Source organism: Dendrobates tinctorius, unplaced genomic scaffold (genome assembly GCF_039654945.1).
Source record: "Dendrobates tinctorius isolate UK_male_01 unplaced genomic scaffold, ASM3965494v1 ptg000010l, whole genome shotgun sequence".
In the NCBI taxonomy this organism is placed as follows: Eukaryota; Metazoa; Chordata; class Amphibia; order Anura; family Dendrobatidae; genus Dendrobates; species Dendrobates tinctorius.
The window spans coordinates 14079148-14100863 of record NW_027361678.1 but is presented as its reverse complement, the minus strand read 5'-3'; the positions used below and the strand labels follow the sequence as shown (position 1 = coordinate 14100863).

General features: G+C 50.8%; 2 protein-coding genes across 7 annotated transcripts in view; one reads left to right on the top strand and one right to left on the bottom strand.

The window, feature by feature from the left end:
* Positions 1-2206: 2206 nt before the first annotated feature.
* TMEM63C (transmembrane protein 63C) lies at positions 2207-19721 on the top strand. Of its 6 annotated transcripts, none has more exons than XM_073587297.1 (24): positions 2207-2334; positions 4015-4193; positions 4269-4348; positions 4427-4459; positions 5177-5264; positions 10696-10733; positions 12361-12503; positions 12580-12631; positions 12705-12813; positions 13195-13268; positions 13531-13611; positions 15181-15301; positions 15853-15986; positions 16192-16314; positions 16384-16537; positions 16616-16722; positions 17047-17133; positions 17206-17271; positions 17976-18138; positions 18212-18317; positions 18385-18552; positions 18627-18742; positions 19062-19133; positions 19233-19721. In XM_073587297.1, the coding sequence occupies exons 2-24, from the start codon at positions 4053-4055 to the stop codon at positions 19407-19409; spliced, it is 2433 nt and encodes an 810-aa protein (XP_073443398.1). In that variant the 5' UTR covers positions 2207-2334; positions 4015-4052; the 3' UTR covers positions 19410-19721. The 6 variants fall into 6 exon arrangements, with proteins under 6 accessions (XP_073443398.1, XP_073443407.1, XP_073443403.1 ...); XM_073587306.1 differs by having other exon boundaries at positions 2260-2340; XM_073587302.1 differs by lacking the exon at positions 2207-2334 and adding an exon at positions 2352-2496.
* Positions 19209-21716, bottom strand: part of NGB (neuroglobin) — a 16269-nt gene continuing 13761 nt past the window's right edge. The window contains exons 3-4 of the mRNA XM_073587440.1: positions 20330-20449; positions 19209-20258 (exon numbers count right to left, since the gene is read on the bottom strand). Coding sequence (XP_073443541.1) covers positions 20112-20258; positions 20330-20449 — 267 coding nt within the window. The 3' untranslated portion in view covers positions 19209-20111. The remainder of the gene's footprint in view (positions 20259-20329; positions 20450-21716) is intronic.

Here is a 21716-nt window from a genome sequence, read left to right as displayed (position 1 = left end):
GTCCCCTGTATATAGGTGACAGCAGGGAGTACACGGAGCCCCTGTATATAGGTGACAGCAGGGAGTACACGGTCCCCTGTATATAGGTGACAGCAGGGAGTACACTGGCCCCTGTATATAGGTGACAGCAGGGAATACACGGAGCCCCTGTATATAGGTGACAGCAGGGAGTACACGGAGCCCCTGTATATAGGTGACAGCAGGGAGTACACGGAGCCCCTGTATATAGGTGACAGCAGGGAGTACACTGGCCCCTGTATATAGGTGACAGCAGGGAATACACGGAGCCCCTGTATATAGGTGACAGCAGGGAGTACACGGAGCCCCTGTATATAGGTGACAGCAGGGAGTACACGGAGCCCCTGTATATAGGTGACAGCAGGGAGTACACGGAGCCCCTGTATATAGGTGACAGCAGGGAGTACACTGGCCCCTGTATATAGGTGACAGCAGGGAATACACGGAGCCCCTGTATATAGGTGACAGCAGGGAGTACACGGAGCCCCTGTATATAGGTGACAGCAGGGAGTACACGGAGCCCCTGTATATAGGTGACAGCAGGGAGTACACGGAGCCCCTGTATATAGGTGACAGCAGGGAGTACACGGAGCCCCTGTATATAGGTGACAGCAGGGAATACACGGAGCCCCTGTATATAGGTGACAGCAGGGAGTACACGGTCCCCTTATATAGGTGACAGCAGGGAGTACACGGAGCCCCTTATATAGGTGACAGCAGGGAGTACACGGAGCCCCTTATATAGGTGACAGCAGGGAGTACACGGAGCCCCTTATATAGGTGACAGCAGGGAGTACACGGGCCCCTGTATATAGGTGACAGCAGGGAGTACACGGAGCCCCTGTATATAGGTGACAGCAGGGAGTACACGGAGCCCCTTATATAGGTGACAGCAGGGAGTACACGGAGCCCCCTTATATAGGTGACAGCAGGGAGTACACGGGCCCCTGTATATAGGTGACAGCAGGGAGTACACGGAGCCCCTTATATAGGTGACAGCAGGGAGTACACGGAGCCCCTTATATAGGTGACAGCAGGGAGTACACGGAGCCCCTTATATAGGTGACAGCAGGGAGTACACGGAGCCCCTTATATAGGTGACAGCAGGGAGTACACGGAGCCCCTTATATAGGTGACAGCAGGGAGTACACGGGCCCCTTATATAGGTGACAGCAGGGAGTACACGGGCCCCTTATATAGGTGACAGCAGGGAGTACACGGAGCCCCTTATATAGGTGACAGCAGGGAGTACACGGAGCCCCTTATATAGGTGACAGCAGGGAGTACACGGAGCCCCTTATATAGGTGACAGCAGGGAGTACACGGAGCCCCTTATATAGGTGACAGAAGGGAGTACACGGGCCCCTTATATAGGTGACAGCAGGGAGTACACGGAGCCCCTTATATAGGTGACAGCAGGGAGTACACGGGCCCCTTATATAGGTGACAGCAGGGAGTACACGGAGCCCCTTATATAGGTGACAGCAGGGAGTACACGGAGCCCCTTATATAGGTGACAGCAGGGAGTATACGGGCCCCTGTATATAGGTGACAGCAGGGAGTACACGGAGCCCCTTATATAGGTGACAGCAGGGAGTACACGGAGCCCCTTATATAGGTGACAGCAGGGAGTACACGGGCCCCTTATATAGGTGACAGCAGGGAGTACACGGAGCCCCTTATATAGGTGACAGCAGGGAGTACACGGAGCCCCTTATATAGGTGACAGCAGGGAGTATACGGGCCCCTGTATATAGGTGACAGCAGGGAGTACACGGAGCCCCTTATATAGGTGACAGCAGGGAGTACACGGAGCCCCTTATATAGGTGACAGCAGGGAGTACACGGAGCCCCTTATATAGGTGACAGCAGGGAGTACACGGGCCCCTTATATAGGTGACAGCAGGGAGTACACGGAGCCCCTTATATAGGTGACAGCAGGGAGTACACGGGCCCCTTATATAGGTGACAGCAGGGAGTACACGGAGCCCCTTATATAGGTGACAGCAGGGAGTACACGGAGCCCCTTATATAGGTGACAGCAGGGAGTACACGGGCCCCTTATATAGGTGACAGCAGGGAGTACACGGAGCCCCTTATATAGGTGACAGCAGGGAGTACACGGGCCCCTTATATAGGTGACAGCAGGGAGTACACGGAGCCCCTTATATAGGTGACAGCAGGGAGTACACGGAGCCCCTTATATAGGTGACAGCAGGGAGTACACGGGTCCCTCCCGCCCTGCAGCCCGTTGCTGATGTCAGGAGGCGGTGCCGGGATCGCTAGGGGTCGGCGTTGGATGCTGCGGGTGTGCAGGTGAATGTGCGTCCTCTTCGGAGCGGACAGCAAATGTTTGTTTTTCGGGCGGATGCTTTGGGTCTTGTTCCGCCTGTGATATGTAGCGGCTGCACCTGCCGTAATGTCTGGAGTACGAGCGCCCGAACCCAGCGGACTGCAGGAACTGGGCCCCCACAGCGTGTAAGAGCAGGGGCCACGGGGTGTGCGGCTCGTGCAGCTGAGGTGTGTACAGCGCGACCGGGAGAGTGGGGCCGTGGGGTGCGTGGCCGGTACAGGGGGTGTGTGGTGTGTACAGTGGGGCTATGGGCTGTGCTGCATGTAAGGTGGGCTGCGCGTCCGGTACAGGGGGTGTGCGGTGTATACAGAGAGGCCACGGGCTGTGCGGCATGTACAGAGGGGCTACGGGGTGCGCGTCCGGTACAGAGAGGCCACGGGCTGTGCGGCATGTACAGAGGGGCTACGGGGTGCGCGTCCGGTACAGAGGGGCTACGGGGTGCGCGTCCGGTACAGAGGGGCTACGGGGTGCGCGTCCGGTACAGAGGGGCTACGGGGTGCGCGTCCGGTACAGGGGGTGTGCGGTGTATACAGAGGGGCTACGGGGTGCGCGTCCGGTACAGAGGGGCCACTGGGTGTGCGGCATGTACAGAGGGGCTACGGGGTGCGCGTCCGGTACAGCGGGGCCATGGGGTGCGCGTTCGGTACAGCGGGGCCATGGGGTGTGCGGCATGTTCAGCGGGGCCTCGGGGTGCGCGTTCGGTACAGAGGGGCCACTGGGTGTGCGGCATGTACAGGTGGGCCGTAGGGTATGCGGCCGGTATAGCGGGGCCACGGGGTGTGCGTCCAGTTCAGCGGGGCCATGGGGTGCGCGTTCGGTACAGAGGGGCAACAAGGTTGCGGCATGTACAGGTGGGCCGTAGGGTACGCGGCCGGCATAGCGGGGCCACGGGGTGTGCGTCCAGTTCAGCGGGGCCATGGGGTGTGCGGCATGTACAGCAGTGCCTCAGGGTGCGCATTCGGTACAGAAGGGCCACGGAGTGCGCGTCTGACTCGCAGAGCAATTAAAAACAGGGATGATGGAGTATGATTAATGGGTCATAGAGAGGGACGATTATTGGGGGTTGGTAACTAAGGGTTTGTGTTCACGATCAGAAATTGCTGCAGGTTGGACGCTCTGTATTAATGCAGCATAAAACCCGCCATGGCCAGAAATGTCATGTCCACTATGCGTCCACAGACACCCGCAGAGACGGACATATGACACGTCTGTCCTGACCGCAGCATGTCAATTTCTCTTGGTGTGCCGCGAGTCTCCGCAACACACATTTCACCAGGAGAAAGTATTGAATGCGGTTACGGTTCAGTGGACACTTGCGGATTTACTTGCGTTCAATAACAGGCAGCGAACTTCCTCTGCATCCAGGATGCTGCTAGGTCCGATCAGTGGAACCCCCCCCATCAGTAAGGTTGGAGGGTGGTGGAGGCCCCACCTGCATCAGTGATGTTGGAGGTCGGCCTTCATTCCTATCCCATGTACTCCACTTCCACCAAAATGTCTCTACAAACCAACTGCCCTCGTCATCACATGAGGACATGTCAGTCTGTGCCCACTTTGCACCAGTGGCTATGGTGGGCTTTCATGACCTTGCACTCTGACATCATCTTGAGTCCAGAAAGCCAGCCTGATTATTGTTTCTTCAGGTTATGATCTGGACGCTGTGCTGGAGTAGTCCTCCTCCATGGAGCCCCTCATGCCTGAGGACGCCCAGGCTAATGTGACCGATCGATGTTACAGCGCCCGTTCACACAGTACGGTTCTGCAGGGTCTGCCATTTGGGGGTGTTCCAACCGTCCTGGCTATCAACTTCCTGGTGTGGCTGGTAAGACTGGTCTGGGGCTGTATGTGAGGGAGCATCGCCCTGGGGGAAGCTGATCGTTGTCTTCTCTGATTCCAGCTGCTGCTTCTCGTCTTCTCGTGTCTGAGGAAGGCAGCCTGGGACTACGGGCGACTGGCACTGCTCATAGACAATGACAGGTGAGATTGCGGTGCGCGCCGCTGGGTGACTGACCTCCCCGTGTTGTGCATTCACTCACCTCTGCACTTTCTCTGCAGCCCGGCCATGCGACGCAGATGGACATCATATGAGTAATGGTCACTGTATTCAGGGGCTGGTGGTGGGGTGCTTCCTGCATGTACAACTTGTGAGTCCGCACCTTTCATGAATGCACCACGTAGACTCCGGCCCCGTCTGCATTCAGTGGAGAGCAATTATAAAACATCAGGGCTGGGGATGGACGCCTCTCACAGGGCACCATGTTTATCATGAGGATTCTATTGATGACTGCTCAGAGCGATGCCGTGGTGGTGGCTCATAGCAGAGCCATGGTGGTGGTTCATAGCAGAGCCATGGTGGTGGTTCATAGCAGAGCCGTGGTGGTGGTTCATAGCAGAGCCGTGGTGGTGGTTCATAGCAGAGCCGTGGTGGTGGTTCATAGCAGAGCCGTGGTGGTGGTTTGCAGCAGGGCCATGGTGGTGACTCATATCAGAGCTGTGGTGGTGGTCTGCAGCAGGGCCATGGTGGTTGCTCATAGCAGAGCTGTGGTGGTGACTCATATCAGAGCCGTGGTGGTGGTTGTTCATAACAGAGCTGTGGTGGTTGCTCATAGCAGAGCTGTGGTGGTTGCTCATAGCAGAGCTGTGGTGGTGGTCTGCAGCAGGGCCATGGTGGTTGTGAAACTGACGGCTCGGAGTGGGATCATGGTGGTGGTGGTTTTGGCTTGGAGCAAGGCCATGGTAGTGGCAGCACAGAGAGGAGTCTTGCTGGCCTAATGTCGCCTTATTTTGTCTGTCTCCATTTTTCAGCCTGACCTCTCTTTTCTATGGAGAGCCGAGTGACAAGGAGAAGTCGCCCTGCGAGACGAGCCCCTCAGATCTGAACAGTAAAGATTTGGTGAGAGAACAGGATTAAACGCCCCTAAATTACTTGGCTAACAACAAAATGCAAATCTACACATAGAATAGCCGTATATTATCGGTGTGGGGGGATTCCTGTATGATGTGATTCCTGTATATTATCGGTGTGGGGGGGATTCCTGTATGATGTGATTCCTGTATATTATTGATGAGTTGTTTCCTGTAAGATGAGATTCCTGTATATTATCGGTGTGGGGGGGATTCCTGTATGATGAGATTCCTGTATATTATCGGTGTGGGGGGGATTCCTGTATGATGTGATTCCTGTATATTATCGATGTGGGGTGATTCCTGTATGATGTGATTCCTGTATATTATCGGTGTGGGGTGATTCCTGTATGATGTGATTCCTGTATATTATTGGTGTGGGGTGATTCCTGTATGATGTGATTCCTGTATATTATTGGTGTGGGGTGATTCCTGTATGATGTGATTCCTGTATATTATCGATGTGGGGGGATTCCTGTATGATGTGATTCCTGTATATTATTGGTGTGGGGGGATTCCTGTATGATGTGATTCCTGTATATTATCGATGTGGGGAGATTCCTGTATATTATCGATGTGGGGTGATTCCTGTATGATGTGATTCCTGTATATTATCGATGTGGGGTGATTCCTGTATGATGTGATTCCTGTATTTTATTGGTGTGGGGGGATTCCTGTGTGATGTGATTCTTGTATATTATCGGTGTGGGGGGATTCCTGTATGATGTGATTCCTGTATATTATCAGTGTTTGCGGTGATTCCTGTATATTATTGATGAGGTGATTCCTGTATGATGTGATTCCTGTATATTATCGGTGTAGGGGGATTCCTGTATGATGTGATTCCTGTATATTATCGATGTGGGGGGGATTCCTGTATGATGTGATTCCTGTATATTATCGATGTGGGGTGATTCCTGTAAGATGAGATTCCTGTATATTATCGATGTGGGGTGATTCCTGTATGATGTGATTCCTGTATATTATAAGTGTTTGGGGTGATTCCTGTGTGATGTGATTCCTGTATATTATTGGTGTGGGGGGATTCCTGTGTGATATGATTCTTGTATATTATTGGTGTGGGGGGATTCCTGTGTGATGTGATTCTTGTATATTATCGGTGTGGGGGATTCCTGTATGAAGTGATTCCTGTATATTATCAGTGTTTGCGGTGATTCCTGTATATTATTGATGAGGTGATTCCTGTATGATGTGATTCCTGTATATTATCGGTGTGGGGGGATTCCTGTATGATGTGATTCCTGTATATTATCAGTGTTTGCGGTGATTCCTGTATATTATTGATGAGGTGATTCCTGTATGATGTGATTCCTGTATATTATCGGTGTAGGGGGATTCCTGTATGATGTGATTCCTGTATATTATCGATGTGGGGGGGATTCCTGTATGATGTCATTCCTGTATATTATCGATGTGGGGTGATTCCTGTAAGATGAGATTCCTGTATATTATTGATGTGGGGTGATTCCTGTATGATGTGATTCCTGTATATTATAAGTGTTTGGGGTGATTCCTGTGTGATGTGATTCCTGTATATTATTGGTGTGGGGGGATTCCTGTGTGATGTGATTCTTGTATATTATCGGTGTGGGGGATTCCTGTATGATGTGATTCCTGTATATTATCAGTGTTTGCGGTGATTCCTGTATATTATTGATGAGGTGATTCCTGTATGATGTGATTCCTGTATATTATCGGTGTAGGGGGATTCCTGTATGATGTGATTCCTGTACATTATCAGTGTTTGGGGTGATTCCTGTATATTATTGATGAGGTGATTCCTGTATGATGTGATTCCTGTATATTATCGGTGTAGGGGGATTCCTGTATGATGTGATTCCTGTACATTATCAGTGTTTGGGGTGATTCCTGTATATTATTGATGATGTGATTCCTGTATATTATCAGTATGTGGGGTGATTCCTGTATGTTATCATTGTGGAGTGATTATGTGATTTCCATACATTGTCGGTGTGGGGTTTGATTCCTGTATAATGAGATTAATGTATAATATCGGTGTGGACTGATTCCTCTTTTATGTGATTCCTGTACATTCAGTATTGGGTGATTACTGTATGATGCGATTCCTATATATAATTTGTGTGCACTGATTCCCGTACATTGCTGTGGAGTGATTCCTGTATGAAGTGATTCTTATACATTATAGATGTGGGGTGATTCCTGTACACTGTCAGTGTGGCGTGATTAATGTATGATGTGATTCCTGTATGTTATCTGTATAGGGTGCTTCCTGTATGATGTTTTTCCCATACATTATTGGTGTGGGGTGATTCCCGTACATTATTTATGTGGGTACATTCCTGTACAACATCCATGTGTGGTGGGGATTTCTGTATGATGTGATTCCTGTATATTATTGGTGCGGGGTGAATCCTATGCATTATCCGTAGGTGGGATGATTACTATGTTATGTGACTCCTGTACATTATTGGTGTGTGGGGTGATTCCTGTATGATGTGGTTCCTACATAATTTTGGTGTGGGGCAGTGATGTGGTTCCTATATAATTCTGGTGTGAGGCAGAGGCATAGCTAGAGTTTTGGGTCGGGGGGGGGGGACCTCTGAGTAGGCCCCTAACCAGGTAACCTTGATTACAACGGGGTGACGCCCAATAATAGTGGAGGAGAACTTCAGCAAATGACCGCGCTGTTACTGAAAATAATCTCTATATATGAAAATGAATGTGTGTGTATCACCAACCAATCACGAAGCATCTTTCATTTCACCAGAGCTGTTCAAAAGAACCTGAGTTGTGATTGGATGCTATGAGCAACAGTTTTCCTTGCAACGAGTCACTAAGCATCTCTCATTTCCCCAGAGCTGGTTAAAAGAAGCTGAGCTGTGATTGGTTGCTATGAGCAAGTTTTCCCACTTTGCAACACCTCAGCAGACACTGACATGGTGGGAGAAATCTAGCATCCCTGGGAACATAAGCTCCCAACCAATGTCTGCCCCTCTGAAAGGAGCAGAGAGCACATGAGAGAAATGAATCCCCCCCCCCCCTCCCTGCCCATATCCCCATCACACATCTTCCCTCTTAAAGGGATCTCCTTTATGGAAGTCAGGGCAAATCCCTCAGCGCTCTGATACTGACCCCAGGCCTCTCTTAAAGTATAATGCAGTCCTTATAATCCTTCATATAGTATAATGTACTCCACATAGGTAGACTCTATATAGTATAATACACTCCCCTTAGGCCTCCATATTGTATAATGCATTCCCTGTAGGTTCTCTATATAGTATAATGTACTTCCCATAGGCAGACTTTTTTTAAAGTATAATGCACTCCCCATGGGCAGACTCTGTATAATATAATGCAGCCCCCCATAGGTAGAATCTATAGTATAATGCAGTCCCCCCCATAGGGAGACTCTATAGTATAACGCAGCCCCCCCCATAAGGAGACACTATAGTATAATGCAGCCCCCATAGGCAGACTCTAACACAATGCAGCCCCCCCCTATAGACAACTAAAATAATGCAGCCCCCCCATACGCAGACTCTAAAATAATGCATCCCCTCATATGCAGACTCTCTAGTATAATGCAGCCCCCCTTAGGCAGACTCTAATATAATGCACCCCCTTAGGCCTCTATAGTATAATGCACCTCCATAAAAAATAAATACAATACTCGCCTCTCTTCCACCTGATTTCTCCTCTGCTCCGAGCACCCACACATCTCCGGACAGCGGGCACCGAGTAGTGATGTCATAGCGGCCACTGTCAGTGTCTGACAATTCAGGGACTGTGACGCTGACAGGGGGATGGGACAGGGAACGTAGCGCTTCTTTTTCATCAATGCGGTCAGCTGTATCTGCACCTAGCCGATACAGTTTAACCTGCGATGACGGGTGGGGGTGGGGGGGCACGCCGATATTTACAGTAGCCTAGCTCCGGGTGGGCCCCTGGGATTCCTCTACATTATCTTGTGAGTTATTCCTTTATCATGTGATTCCTGTATTTTATTGGTGTGGGGTGACGCCTGTATATATGATTCCAGAACATCCTCTGTGTAGGGTGATTCCTGTACACTTTTGGTATGTGGGGTGATTCCTGTATAATATGATTCCGATACATTTTCGGTGTGGGGTGATTCTTGTAAGATGAGATTCCTGTAAGTTATCGGTGTTGGGTGATTCCTGTTTGATGTGATTCCCTTATGTTATCCATCTGTGGGGTGATTCCTGTAAATTATTGGTGTGAACTGCTTCCTGTAAGATGTGATTCTTGTATATTATCATTGTGGAGTGATTAATTTGTGTGATTTCCATACATTCTCGGTGTGGGGTTTTATTCCTGTATCATGTGATTCCTGTATATTATCGGTGTGGACTGATTCCTTTTTTATGTGATTTCTATACATTATTGGTGTGGCGTAATTCCTGTAAATCAGCGGTTTTCAGGTGATTTCTGTACATTATCTGTGTAGGGTGCTTCCTGTATGTTGTTACTCCCATATATTATTGGTGTGGGGTGATTCATGTATATTGTGATTCCTGTATGCTGTGTTTCCTGTACATTATATATGCGGGGTGATTCCTGTATATTATTGGTGTGGGGTGAATCATGTATATGATATTATTCCCATACATTATTGGTGGTGATGGGGGGGGGGGGGTGATTCCTGTATATTATGTGTGTGTGTGGGGGGGTGATTCCTGTATATTATTTGTGGGGGGCGATTCCTGTTTATTGTGATTCCAGTACTTGATCCGTCTGAGGAAATTCTTGTATATTATCGGCCTGAGGTGATTCCTGTACATTATCGATGTGGGGCGATTCCTGTATATTATCGGTATGTGGGATGATTCCTGTATGATGTGATTCCTGTATATTATTGGTGTGGAATGATTCCCATACATTATCGGTGTGGGGTGATTTCTGTATGCTGCGATTCCTGTACACTGTCAGCGTAGGGTGATTAATAATGTATTATATGATTCCCATACATTATTGGTGTCTTGTGATTCCTGTGTAATGTGATTCTGTACATTATCGGTATAGGGTGCTTCCTGTATGATGTTAGTCCTATACATTATCGGTGTGGTGTGATTTCTGTATGCTGTGATTCCCGTACATTATAGATGCGGGATAATTCATGTATATTATCTATGTGGAGTGATTCCCAAACATTGGTGTGGGATGATTCCTGTATTGCGTGATTCCCGTACATTATCGGTGTGGGGTGATTCTAGTATGATATTATTCCCATACATTATCGGTGTGGGGTGATTCCAGCATGATGATGTTCCCGTGCATTATCAGTGTGGCATGATTCATGTATGAAGTGATTTTTATACATTATCAGTGTGGGGTGATTCCTGTATATTACCGGTGTGGGGTGATTGGGATTCATTCCCGCGTCTCCTCTCTTTCAGGGCTTCTGTTCCTGGCTGACTTCCATTTATCAAATGAAGTAAGGGCGGCTTACATTTTGGACTCTGGGTGGAGATTCAGATGAGTGGACGGGTTGTATCCCAGTGATGACTGTGAGCTCCGGGTTTTCAGATTTGGTGCTTTCCCTAGTTGTGGTGATTGTACGTGAGGGGATGGGGAATGAGTACTTTTGGAGAAAGGTAGATATAGGGGTGGTAGTGTAATAGTGGTATAGCGGGCAGCGGACTGTTTCTTGGAGCACTATTATGGGTCTTACAGTGTGGGGGGGCATGATAGGATGTGGTGAGTCTTGTTTGGACCAATGAAATGTTCTGGATGTTCTTGACTAATGTGGTAGAGATACTGCAGGATCAGGAGGTGGTAGGGGGTGACGTTTCAAGGATGATGGGGGTGACGTAGCGAAGAGGATGAAGGTGCGTGGTAGGGGGTGACGTAGCGAAGTAGGGTGATGATGGTAGGGAGTAACAGAGCGAAGAGGATGAAGATAGATGATATAGCGAAGAGAATGATGGGGCTAGTATAGGGGGTGATGTAGCCAAGAGGATGAAGCAAGAGGATGAAGGTGACGTAGTGAGGTGGATGATGGTGGGTGGTAGGGGGTGACGTAGCAAAGAGGATGAAGGTGGGTGGTAGGGGTTGATGTAGTGAAGAGGATGAAAATGGGTGGCAGGGGGTGACGTAGCGAAGAGTATGAAGGTGGGTGGTAGGGGGTGATGTAGTGAAGAAGATGATGGGTGGTAGGGGGTGATGTAGGGAGGAGGATGAAGGTGGGTGGTAGGGGTGACTTAGCGAGGATGATTAAATTGGGTGGTAGGGGTGATGTAGCGTGGAGGATGAAGATGTGTGGTAGGGGGTGATGTAGTGAGGATGAAGGTGGGTGGTAGGGGTGATTTGGCGAGGAGGCTGAATATGGGTGGTAGGGGGTGACATAGCAAGGAGAATGAAGGAGGATTGTAGGGGATTACACAGCAAGGAGGATGATGGTGGGAGGGGGTGATGCAGCGAGGAGGATGATGGTGGTAAAGGGTGACGTAGCGAGGTGGACGATGGGGTGGTAAGGTTTGACCTAGTAAAGATGATGGATATAATAGGGGGTGATAAAGTGAGGACGATGGGGTGATGTAGTGAGGAGAATGAAGGGGGTGGTAGAGGGTGACATAGTGAGGAGGATGATGGTGGTAGGGGTGACGAAGCAAGGAAGATGATGGGGCTGGTAGGGGGTGATGTAGTAAAGATGATGGGAATGATAGGAGATGATGCAGGGACGATGATGGGGGTTACGCAGCGAGTAGGATGATGTGGGTGGTAGAGGGGACCTTGCGAAGATGATGGGTGTTATAGGGTGTGACAGCAAGGATGATGATGGGGTGATATGGCGAGGAGGATGATTGGTGTGGCAGGTTGTGACTTAGCAAGGATCATGGATATTGTGGGTGGGTGACCTAGAGAGGATGATGGGGGTGGTAGGGGTAACGTAGGGAGGATGATGATGTGAGTGGCAGGCTGTGATGTAGCAAGAGTGATGGAGTTTACATAGCTTGTAGGATGATGGGTGTGACAGCGAAGTATGACGATTGTTGAAGTAAGGTGTGACGTAGTGAGGAAGATGATGGGGGGTCATAGGTCACTTGTGCTCTTTGTTACAGGGATGAGGAAATCCAGAGTAAATGTGGGCTGGATGCCATCTTGTATCTGTCCTATCAGCGCCATCTCTTGGTGCTGCTGCTTCTCGTCTGCGTTCTCTCCGTCTCCATTATCTTACCAGTGAACTTCTCTGGAAATTTGTTGGGTGAGTTGCACGTTCCTGGTCCTGTGCTTGTCCTGTGTGATCCCATCACTATAACCGGGTGTCTCTCTTCGTGCAGGTGACGGTCCGGCCCAGTTTGGACGCACAACAATCGTCAATGTCCCCACACAGTGAGTGCTTGATATATGGAGGTTGGGGGTCCTGACGCTGCAGCCACTGACTGCTCGTCTCTCTGTCCTTCAGGGACCGTTTCCTGTGGCTGCACAGCGTGTTTGCGCTTCTATACTTTCTGCTGACTGTGCTGTGTGTGCGCCATCTCTGCGCCTCCTTACACTACCGCGAAGACGATAAGGTGAAGGAAAGGGGAGCCGGCCCCCGCACTCATCTCAGAGCTCAGTGCTCATCGCAAAGCCCGTCTCACAGAGCCCGGCCCCCACGCTCATCCCAGAGGCCATCTCGGAGATCCCGGCCCCCGCGCTCACCTGAGAGCCCATCTCCCAGAGCCTGGCAACTGCACTCATCACAAAGCCCGTCTCCCAGAGCCTGGCGCCTGCACTCATCCCAAAGATCCATAGATCGTCTCCCAGAGAGCCTGGCCCCCCAGCACTCATCCCAGAAAGCCCACCCCTCCGCACTCTTCCCAGAGCCTGGCCACCGCAATCCACTCAGTACTTTTCCACAGCTTGTGTATTGTCTGGACCACCTCATCCTTCTTCCCTCTTTCTATTTCCAGGTGGCGCGTACTCTCATCGTGACACACATTCCCCGTGAGATCTCTGACCCCTCACTCATCACCAAACATTTCCAGTAAGTGTAACCTACCGATGCATGTTCATGCTGGAAGAGCCAACATAGATACATGTATGTAGTGGTCGCCTCCACCTGAGGGGGTGCGTGGACAATAGTCACCTCCATTTGACAGGGCGCGTGGACAGTAGATGTCTCCATCTGAGGGGTGTTTGGACAATGGATGCGTGGATTGGGGGGGCCTGTAGCTGACTTAGGCGTCTTTACCGTTGCATTACTGCTGTATATGACACCTGTCAGCCTCAGCTTTTTTGTGTTGCAGTGAGGCGTACCCCAGCTGCACCGTCACGGATGTCCAGTTCAGCTATGATGTCTGGAGACTGATGAAGTTGGACACAGAAAGGTGAGGGGCCTGTCCATACACGTGTCACTTCCATCCTCAAGCACAAACCACAGGAATGGAACTAGCACACCCACAATCAGGCGCGCACACCCGCAGGCAGGCTCACACACAGTGGTGTAACTAAAGTCTTATGGGCCCTGGTGCAAGATTTGGACCCGGGTCCCACCCATCCTTTATATCCCCCAATCTGACATATATGTCCCTTATCCTGGGCCCCATCCTGGTACATATATCACCCATCCTGGGGTGTATATCCTCTATCTGGCGGTCTGGATTTGGATGATACTCAAAATCAAAGTGGAAAATCAAATTACAAGCTGATCCAACTTCAATGGAAATGCGTCAAGATAAGGAAATGATACTCGGCACTGATGGTGGCCTCCATGTGCCTGTATGACCTCCCTATAATGCCTGGGCATGCTGCTGATGAGGTGGAGGATATCCTCCCAGACCTAGTTTAAAGAATCATTCAACTCCTGGACAGTCTGTGGTGACTCATGGTATTGGTGGATGGAATGAGACATGATGTCCCATGTGCTCGATTGGATTCAGGTCTGGGGAACGGGCAGGCCAGTCCATAGTATCAATGCCTTCATCATGCAGGAACTGCTGACCCTTCAGCCACATGAGGCCTAGCATTATCATGCATCAGAAGGAACCCATAGCACACTGCACCTGTATATGGTCTAAAAATGGGTCTGAGGATCTCATCCCGGTACCTCCTGGCTAGCACATGGAGGGCTGTGCGGCTCTCCAAAGAAAAGCCTCCCCACACCATTACTGACCCACTGCCAAACCGGTCATGCTGGAGGATGTCTCCACAGCATCTCCAGACTGTCACGTGCTCAGTGTGAACCTGGGCACCAATGTTGGTGTTCTCTGGCAAATGCCAATAACCCTGCACGGTGTTGGCTAAAAGTACAACACTCACTTGAGGACATCAGGCCTCATACCACCCTCATGGTTTCTGTTTGACACTTTGAGCAGACACGTGGATGTTGGTGACATGCTGGAGGTCATTTTGCAGGGCTCTGACACTGCACCTCCTGTTCCTCCTAGCACAAAGGAGGAGGTAGAGGTCCTGCTGCTGGCTTGTTGCTCTCCTACCACCCCCTTCACGTCCCCTGGTGTACTGGCTTGTCTCCTTGTATCTGCTCCATGCTCTGGACACTGTGCTTACAGTAACAGCTACCCTTCTTGCCACAGCTTGCATTGATGTGCCATCCTGGATGAGCTGCAATACCTGGGCAATTTCTGTGGGTTGTAGACACCTTCTCATGCTACTGTACCTCTAGGGGTGAGAGCCTTAAGCCCCTGACGTCAGCAGCCGGCCTCTGAGTGACCGGAGGAGTGTATTGCCGTGCATGTACCCAACAGATTGTGTTGTCATTGGCAGGCCCCTCACCTGCACAAGCCCGGTCTAGGTTGTGACCTCTGCGACACGCAGGCTTTGTATCACTTCAATATTCAGGCAGGGAGGAGGATGAGCTGTGGAGACACATCGGTCACATCTCTGCATCTCTTTGGCTCCCTATCATATTGTATCTTCCCATTATTTCTTCTTTGTAGGCGTCGGGCTATGAAAGGTCGTCTGTACTTCGCTGGAAAATCCCAGAAGGAAGGAAGAATCTTAATTAAAACCCACCCGTGTGCCCGGTTGTGTCCCTGCGACTGCTGCGGATTCCCAAAGGTGAAAGATCGTTGCCTCCATAGAAACATGGTGGCCAAGAATTCACATTTACAGAGGTCGCCTGCGGGAGCCTCATACAGACGTTCTGCGTGGACTGAGAACACATTCACAGTCTGAGCAGTGACAGAGTTACCCATCATTCCCCTCCGTACTCCAGGACCGTGGATGTGGCTCAGCCTTCAAAACCTGACATTGTCCTCCATTGTTGTCACAGGCTCACAAGTAATTGGACAGTTAACTGATGAGTGTTTCTTAGTGTGGTGCGGCCTTCACGCTCATCAGACCGTAGAGAAAAAGGCTGTGGGTTTACATTTAGAACCAATTACTAGGAACTCCCAATATCATTCCATAGTGGAGTTATCATATTCCTGATGGTTCGTGCCATATCCATCGTCCTGGACATGGAAAAATATTATGGAAATTCCACAGCCATTCAAAAACACAAATGTCCCCGCTCCTCCTTTCCAGAGTCCCCGTAAGTGCCCCGTTCCCACCTCTCCAGAGTCCCACTTCTTACTCGATATTTTCTCTGTGGTGTCCCCCATGCTTAGGTAGACGCTGAGCAGTATTATGCGGAGTTGGAGGAGAAGCTGACCGATGAGTTCACTGCCGAGAGGAACCGCATTCCCCTGAAGAGGCTCGGCACCGCATTTGTTACCTTCCAGGATGAGCGTATGACAGCAGTGTGAGTGACGCCTCTGTTTTTGGGTGATGGCTCTCTGTAGTGGTGAGGTGTACTGGTGCAGATTGTATAAGATGATTGTGGTTGCTTGGTTCGTTGGTGGTGTGTTTTCTCATGACGCCATATCTGAGGGGGATGAGCTTATAGTAAAGATGCCACAAACCTGACGCCAATGTGCTGAGAGTGACTTAAAGTCTCTTCTCACCAGAATCATCCAGGACTACAGCTGGCCACGGTGCCGCCGAGCGCCCCAGCAATCTTCCGTTACCCCAATACTCCATTCTCACCAGTGGAGCGTGCGCTATGCTCCTGCGCCCAATGACGTTATATGGTAAGTGACTGTCTGCTGTCATGTTTCCGTACGCTGCCGAGTGGCTGCTCATATTCCTGCCGCTGACAGGGAGAATCTGGCGGTGTCTGGACCCACATGGTGGCTGCGACTTGTGGCCCTTAACCTGGCCCTGTTTATCCTGCTCTTCTTCCTGACCACTCCAGCCGTGGTGGTCAGCACCATGGACAGATTCAATGTCACCTACCCCGTAGAGAACCTACAGGTGAGCGGCCCTCAGTCTGTTCCCCCTGATGTCTGAGCAGTGTGACCCCCCCCCTTCCCATCTGATGTCTCTCTCCAGAATCCAGTTATCACCCAGTTTCTACCCACCTTGCTGCTGTGGGTGTTCTCCGTCTGTCTGCCCTTCCTGGTGTATTACTCGGCCTTCCTGGAATGTCACTGGACTAGGTAAGAGCTCGCCCCTCCTGTATGGAGGGGTATCTGTGCCCTTTCATATACGTCCCCCCTCTATGGGGGGAATCTGTGCCCCTTGTATACATCCCTTCTCTATGGGGGGGGGTGAGGAGATCAGTGACCCTTGCCGTATACATCCCTCCTGTTTGGGGGGGGTGGGATCAGTGTCCCGCTGTAGTGTATGTCCCTCCTGTTTGGGGGTATACAAGTCCCCTTTTGTGTTGGCCGTTTTACTGTGGTTGTTGATGATTGGAGTGTGCATCTTCACACACTCTCCCTCATCATCCTGTATGATTTCCACAATTTTTTGCTTTACAGGTCTAACGAGAACCAGCTAACGATGCACAAGTGCTTCCTGTTCCTGGTCTTCATGGTGATCGTGCTGCCCTCTCTGGGGCTGACTAGGTACTGCAGGCATCGCACATAAGGCACTGGTATAGACTTGACTGCAGAGCTGACACTCTCTTTTCTCCGCAGTCTGGATCTCTTCTTTCGATGGCTCTTTGATATTCACTTTTTGGATTCAGCAAATGTGAAGTTTCAGTGAGTTAAGAACCCAACTCTAAGACCTCACCCGATGCACCCTACTGTGATCCCATGACCCCTCTATCATACCGTCTGATCACATGACCCCCCCTCCACCCCACCGTCAGTATGGCGCTCACTGATCACATGACCCCCCCCCCTCTTCAACACACCGTCTGTACGGCGCTCACTGATCACATGACCCCCCCCATAACACCGTCTATACGGCGCTCACTGATCACACAAGCCCCCCCTCCACCGCACCGTCTGTATGGCACTCACTGATCACACGACCCCCCTCCACCACACCATATGTACGGCGCTCACTGATCACACGACTCCCCTCCACCGCACTGTCTGTACAGCGCTCACTGATCACACGACCCCCCCCCCTCCCCCGCACCGTCTGTACAGCGCTCACTGATCACACGACCCCCCCCCCCCTCCCCCGCACCGTCTGTACAGCGCTCACTGATCACACGACCTCCCCTCCACCGCACCATATGTACGGCGCTCACTGATCACATGACCCCCCTCCACCGCAGCATATGTACGGCGCTCACTGATCACATGAACCCCCCCCCCCCCTTCCACCGCACCGTCTGCACGGCGCTCACTGATCACACGACTCCCCTCCACCGCACCGTCTGTACAGCACTCACTGATCACATGACCTCCACCGCATTGTACGGTACTTGACCATTACATGACCTCTTCCTCAGGTGTGTATTTCTACCTAATAATGGCGCATTCTTCGTTAACTACGTCATAACTGCCAGTCTGATTGGTACGGCGATGGAGCTGCTGCGTATTCCAGGCCTCACTGTCTACGCAACCCGTCTGTGCTTGGCCAAATCCATCCCGGAGCGGCTCCACGTAAAGCGGGTAACTTTTTTTTCCTATGGTGGTGGGGTGTGGCCCGAGTGTGGTGTGAGGACCTCCATATTTCTCGTTATAGAATCAGGCCTATGAGTTCCAGTTTGGCCTAGAGTACGCCTGGACAACATGCGTCTTCTCGGTAGTGATGACGTACAGCATCACGTGCCCCATCATCGCGCCCTTCGGTGAGTGTTCGGGAGACCTTGTCCATTACTGTATGGTGCAGCCCCCTCATCTCTTCTCTGCCCACAGGTCTCCTATATCTGCTCCTGAAGCACATGACTGACCGCTACAACATCTATTACGCCTACATCCCCGCAAAGCTGAGTCCCCGCCTGCATGCCGCCGCCGCCCGCCAACTGCTTGCCGCCCCCATACTCTGCATCTTCTGGCTGCTGTTCTTCTCCGTCCTGCGGCTCGGTAAGTGGGACCACGGCTCATATGCCCTAAAAGGAGTCCAGCTCCTGAGCGCTCCTGCTCCTGTTTTTCCACAGGCTCCACCCATCCAGTCACTCTCTTCACCTTTGCTTCGCTCCTCTGCTGTTTGCTCTTCTCTATTTTCGGCCTTTGTCTGAGAAAACTGCATCCAAAAAGACCATCGAGTTATCAGGTAAGAACGAGCCTCTGACCCCAGATTACACAAGGATTAAACCCTGGCACATTAGACTCCGCCCCTAGAACACGTAACCTCCTGATGGGACTCCACCCCCAGGACACAGTCTCTCGACTAGAATCTGCCCGCAAGACACCCTCCTGATTAGACTCCGCCCATATGACACATAACCTTCCGATTAGACTGCGACCCAGGGACACACAATCCAACAATTGTACCCTGGTCGATTGGCCTCCATGGCAGGTTACACAACCTGACTTTTAGTCTCTACCCTACTGATAACATTTGCCCCTGTGCTGCTGACTTTCTCTTGCAGATGTCGGAGCAGGGTGAGGGGATCTTGCAGGACCCGGAAAGCAGCAGTATATCGACCACACTGCAGTCCACGGTGAGAATTTGCTTCTGTCCTCAGGACCCCCTCTCTGCATGCATTGCCTTATCGAGTTTTCTCCTTTTTACCTCCCCCCCCCCCCCCCCCCCCCCCCAGGTTTTCGTAGCGACTGTATTACAGGAGGAGGACCTGTCACCTCTGGCCTCCCCGGCTCACCCCTCATATGGTGCACTGGAGACCCGTGCCGACAGCCCGTCAGAGACCTCTGTAGAAGAGCGTTCACAGGACAGTTATGTACAGGGGACATGCTGCACCCAGGAGGTGTTTCCGTGAGCCCCTGTAAGGCTCTTTTTTTTTTTTTTTTTAAAGGTCAGAGGTTAACAAGTTGCTGAGTGCCTTGGATGATGGAGTTTTTGTGACATGCAGAATAGCGCAGGCTGCATTATGGCTATTAGGCCCCTCTGTGATTCCGGGCCCCGCCAGTGTATGAACTGCCAGCAGAAGATCTAGTCACAGAGGGGAGTGGCTCATCCTCCCACCACCTCTTTGCAGAGTCGTTCCCTCGTTCAATTTTGCGCTTGCATGGGAACTGCGCATCGCTGCCTGAACAAGTGGAGTCATGCCAAATAAAGAACCCAAGTCCTATTGTGTGCAGGTTAGCTTGCAGACGTGTGGCACTGTGTGCAGGTGGACGTCTGGTGCTGTGTGTAGGTGGAGTAGGTTGGGTTGCGGACATGTGCTGCCGTGTGCAGGTGCAGCAGGTTGTGTTGAGGCCACATGGTGTGTTGTGCAGGTTCTGTCGCTAACGTGCTGTGCTGGTGCAGTAGGTTGTGGTATTGGGTATACTGGGTCCTCTCACTTACATCCTGTGAGGAGGAGGATGGCTGAGTGGCCCCTGAATGGACAAGGACCACATGGTCTGGTTGTTTTCCAGTTTATTACACTAACTCCTAAGACAAGTAAAGCACAAGACAGGACGGACACATGACTGTGCGGCACCTGATCCCGCTGCACATGTCCGGTACCCGGTAGTGGTCATTGCTCATCCGGATCCCTCCGCCAGCCACGGCTCATGGCGCTCGACACAATGGCGTACAGTCCGCTCCAGGCATCGCGAGTGTCAGATGTGAATATGTCCCCCAGCCCGGACTCCAGAGCGAAAAGCAATGACTCCCCCACTGTCTGCAAAAAAAAAAAAAGGAAATAAGGTCAGAAGTCATGGCTGTAACCAAGCGCCCCGCCCCTACACTCACATTGAAGGACTCCAGTCGGACTCCGGTGGCACGGTGCTTCATCCCCAGGCTGGTCAAATATTCCTCCAGAGAGGGCAGAGCATCAAGGCTCCGCACCGCAGCGTCTATCACTGTCATCACCTGAATGGGGAGCAGACGGGGGTTATACTGGATGCTGAACCCCAATATCACTACCCCCCCTCACATACAGCTGAGACCGTCACTGCCCCACTGCTGTGAAAATGTGACCCCCCCCCTCCCGATGACTAGGGCGAGCCTTCATGTTAAATCGATAGTTATCCCCTCCCTACATGAACAGAGGCTGCACCACGGAGAACCCAGCATCCATGTTAGCAGGATGGGTCTCAATGACAACACTGCACCAATCAGGCGGCAGTAGTGCAGCCTCAGACTGGACCATTTCTCATTCAGGATAATTGGTATCTATATTCTGAGTGTGTTGGGCCGTGTAGACAGCACTGCCACATGATCATGAGGCAGCACCCTGTACAGCGAGTGGACTTCTCAGGAACAAAATTAATTTTATTCATCATTTTATTCACTAGATCTTGGAATAATAATACAGTAGTGTTCAAAATAATAGCGGTCCACTACGACTAACCAGATTAATCACTGTTTTTGGTATAAATTATACCACCACACGTCACATAATTTACCAGTTGGTGCAGTAGATTCTAATAAAACCACCAGACTCGGCATTCATGATCTGCAGGTTTCTGAGTCTGAGAATTAATGAATTGAAAAGGGAGCAGTGTGGTGCTCAATCAGTGAGGTCAATCATTCTGTGAAGAGACAGGTGTGAATCAGGGGGCCCTTACCGAAGGGTGAAGCCTGGACAAGGTGTACATGCATTTCTCCTTGAAAGCCTGAGAAATTGGGTCGTTTGAGACATTGTTCAGGAGAACAGCGTACTTTGTTTAAAAAGTTGATTGGAGAGGGTAAAACGTATTAAGAAGTGCAGACGATCGGCTAAAATGATCTCCCATGCTTTACAATGGAAAGCCAAACCAGAGAGACGTGGAAGAAAACGGAAGACTACCATTCATATGGATGAATAGCCAGAATGGCAAAGGCTCAGCCGATGATCAGCTCCAGGATGATCACAAACAGTCTCACGTTACCTGTGAGGACTGTGACAGAAGACACCTGTGTGACACTAATCTCTTACCAAGAAGTCCCCGCAAAGTCCCACTGTTGAAAAAAAGACATGTACTGAAGAGGATACAATCTGCCAAAGAACACATCAACTGGCCTAAAGAGAAATGGAGAAACATATTGTGGACTGATGAAAGTAAAATTGTCCTTTTTGGGTCCAAGGGCTGCAGACAGTTCGTCAGACGACCCCTAAACTCTGAATTCAGCCACAGTACATGCTGAAGACAGTGAA

What these genes read in the sequence shown, in the direction of transcription:
- TMEM63C (XM_073587297.1), top strand. Translation starts at nt 4,053, where the DNA reads ATGGAGCCCCTCATGCCTGAGGACGCCCAGGCTAATGTGACCGATCGA. An exon ending in ACTTCCATTTATCAAATGAA is followed by an intron (nt 10,734 to 12,360) that starts GTAAGGGCGGCT and finishes TCTTTGTTACAG; the next exon opens with GGATGAGGAAATCCAGAGTA. An exon ending in CTTCTCCGTCCTGCGGCTCG is followed by an intron (nt 18,553 to 18,626) that starts GTAAGTGGGACC and finishes GTTTTTCCACAG; the next exon opens with GCTCCACCCATCCAGTCACT.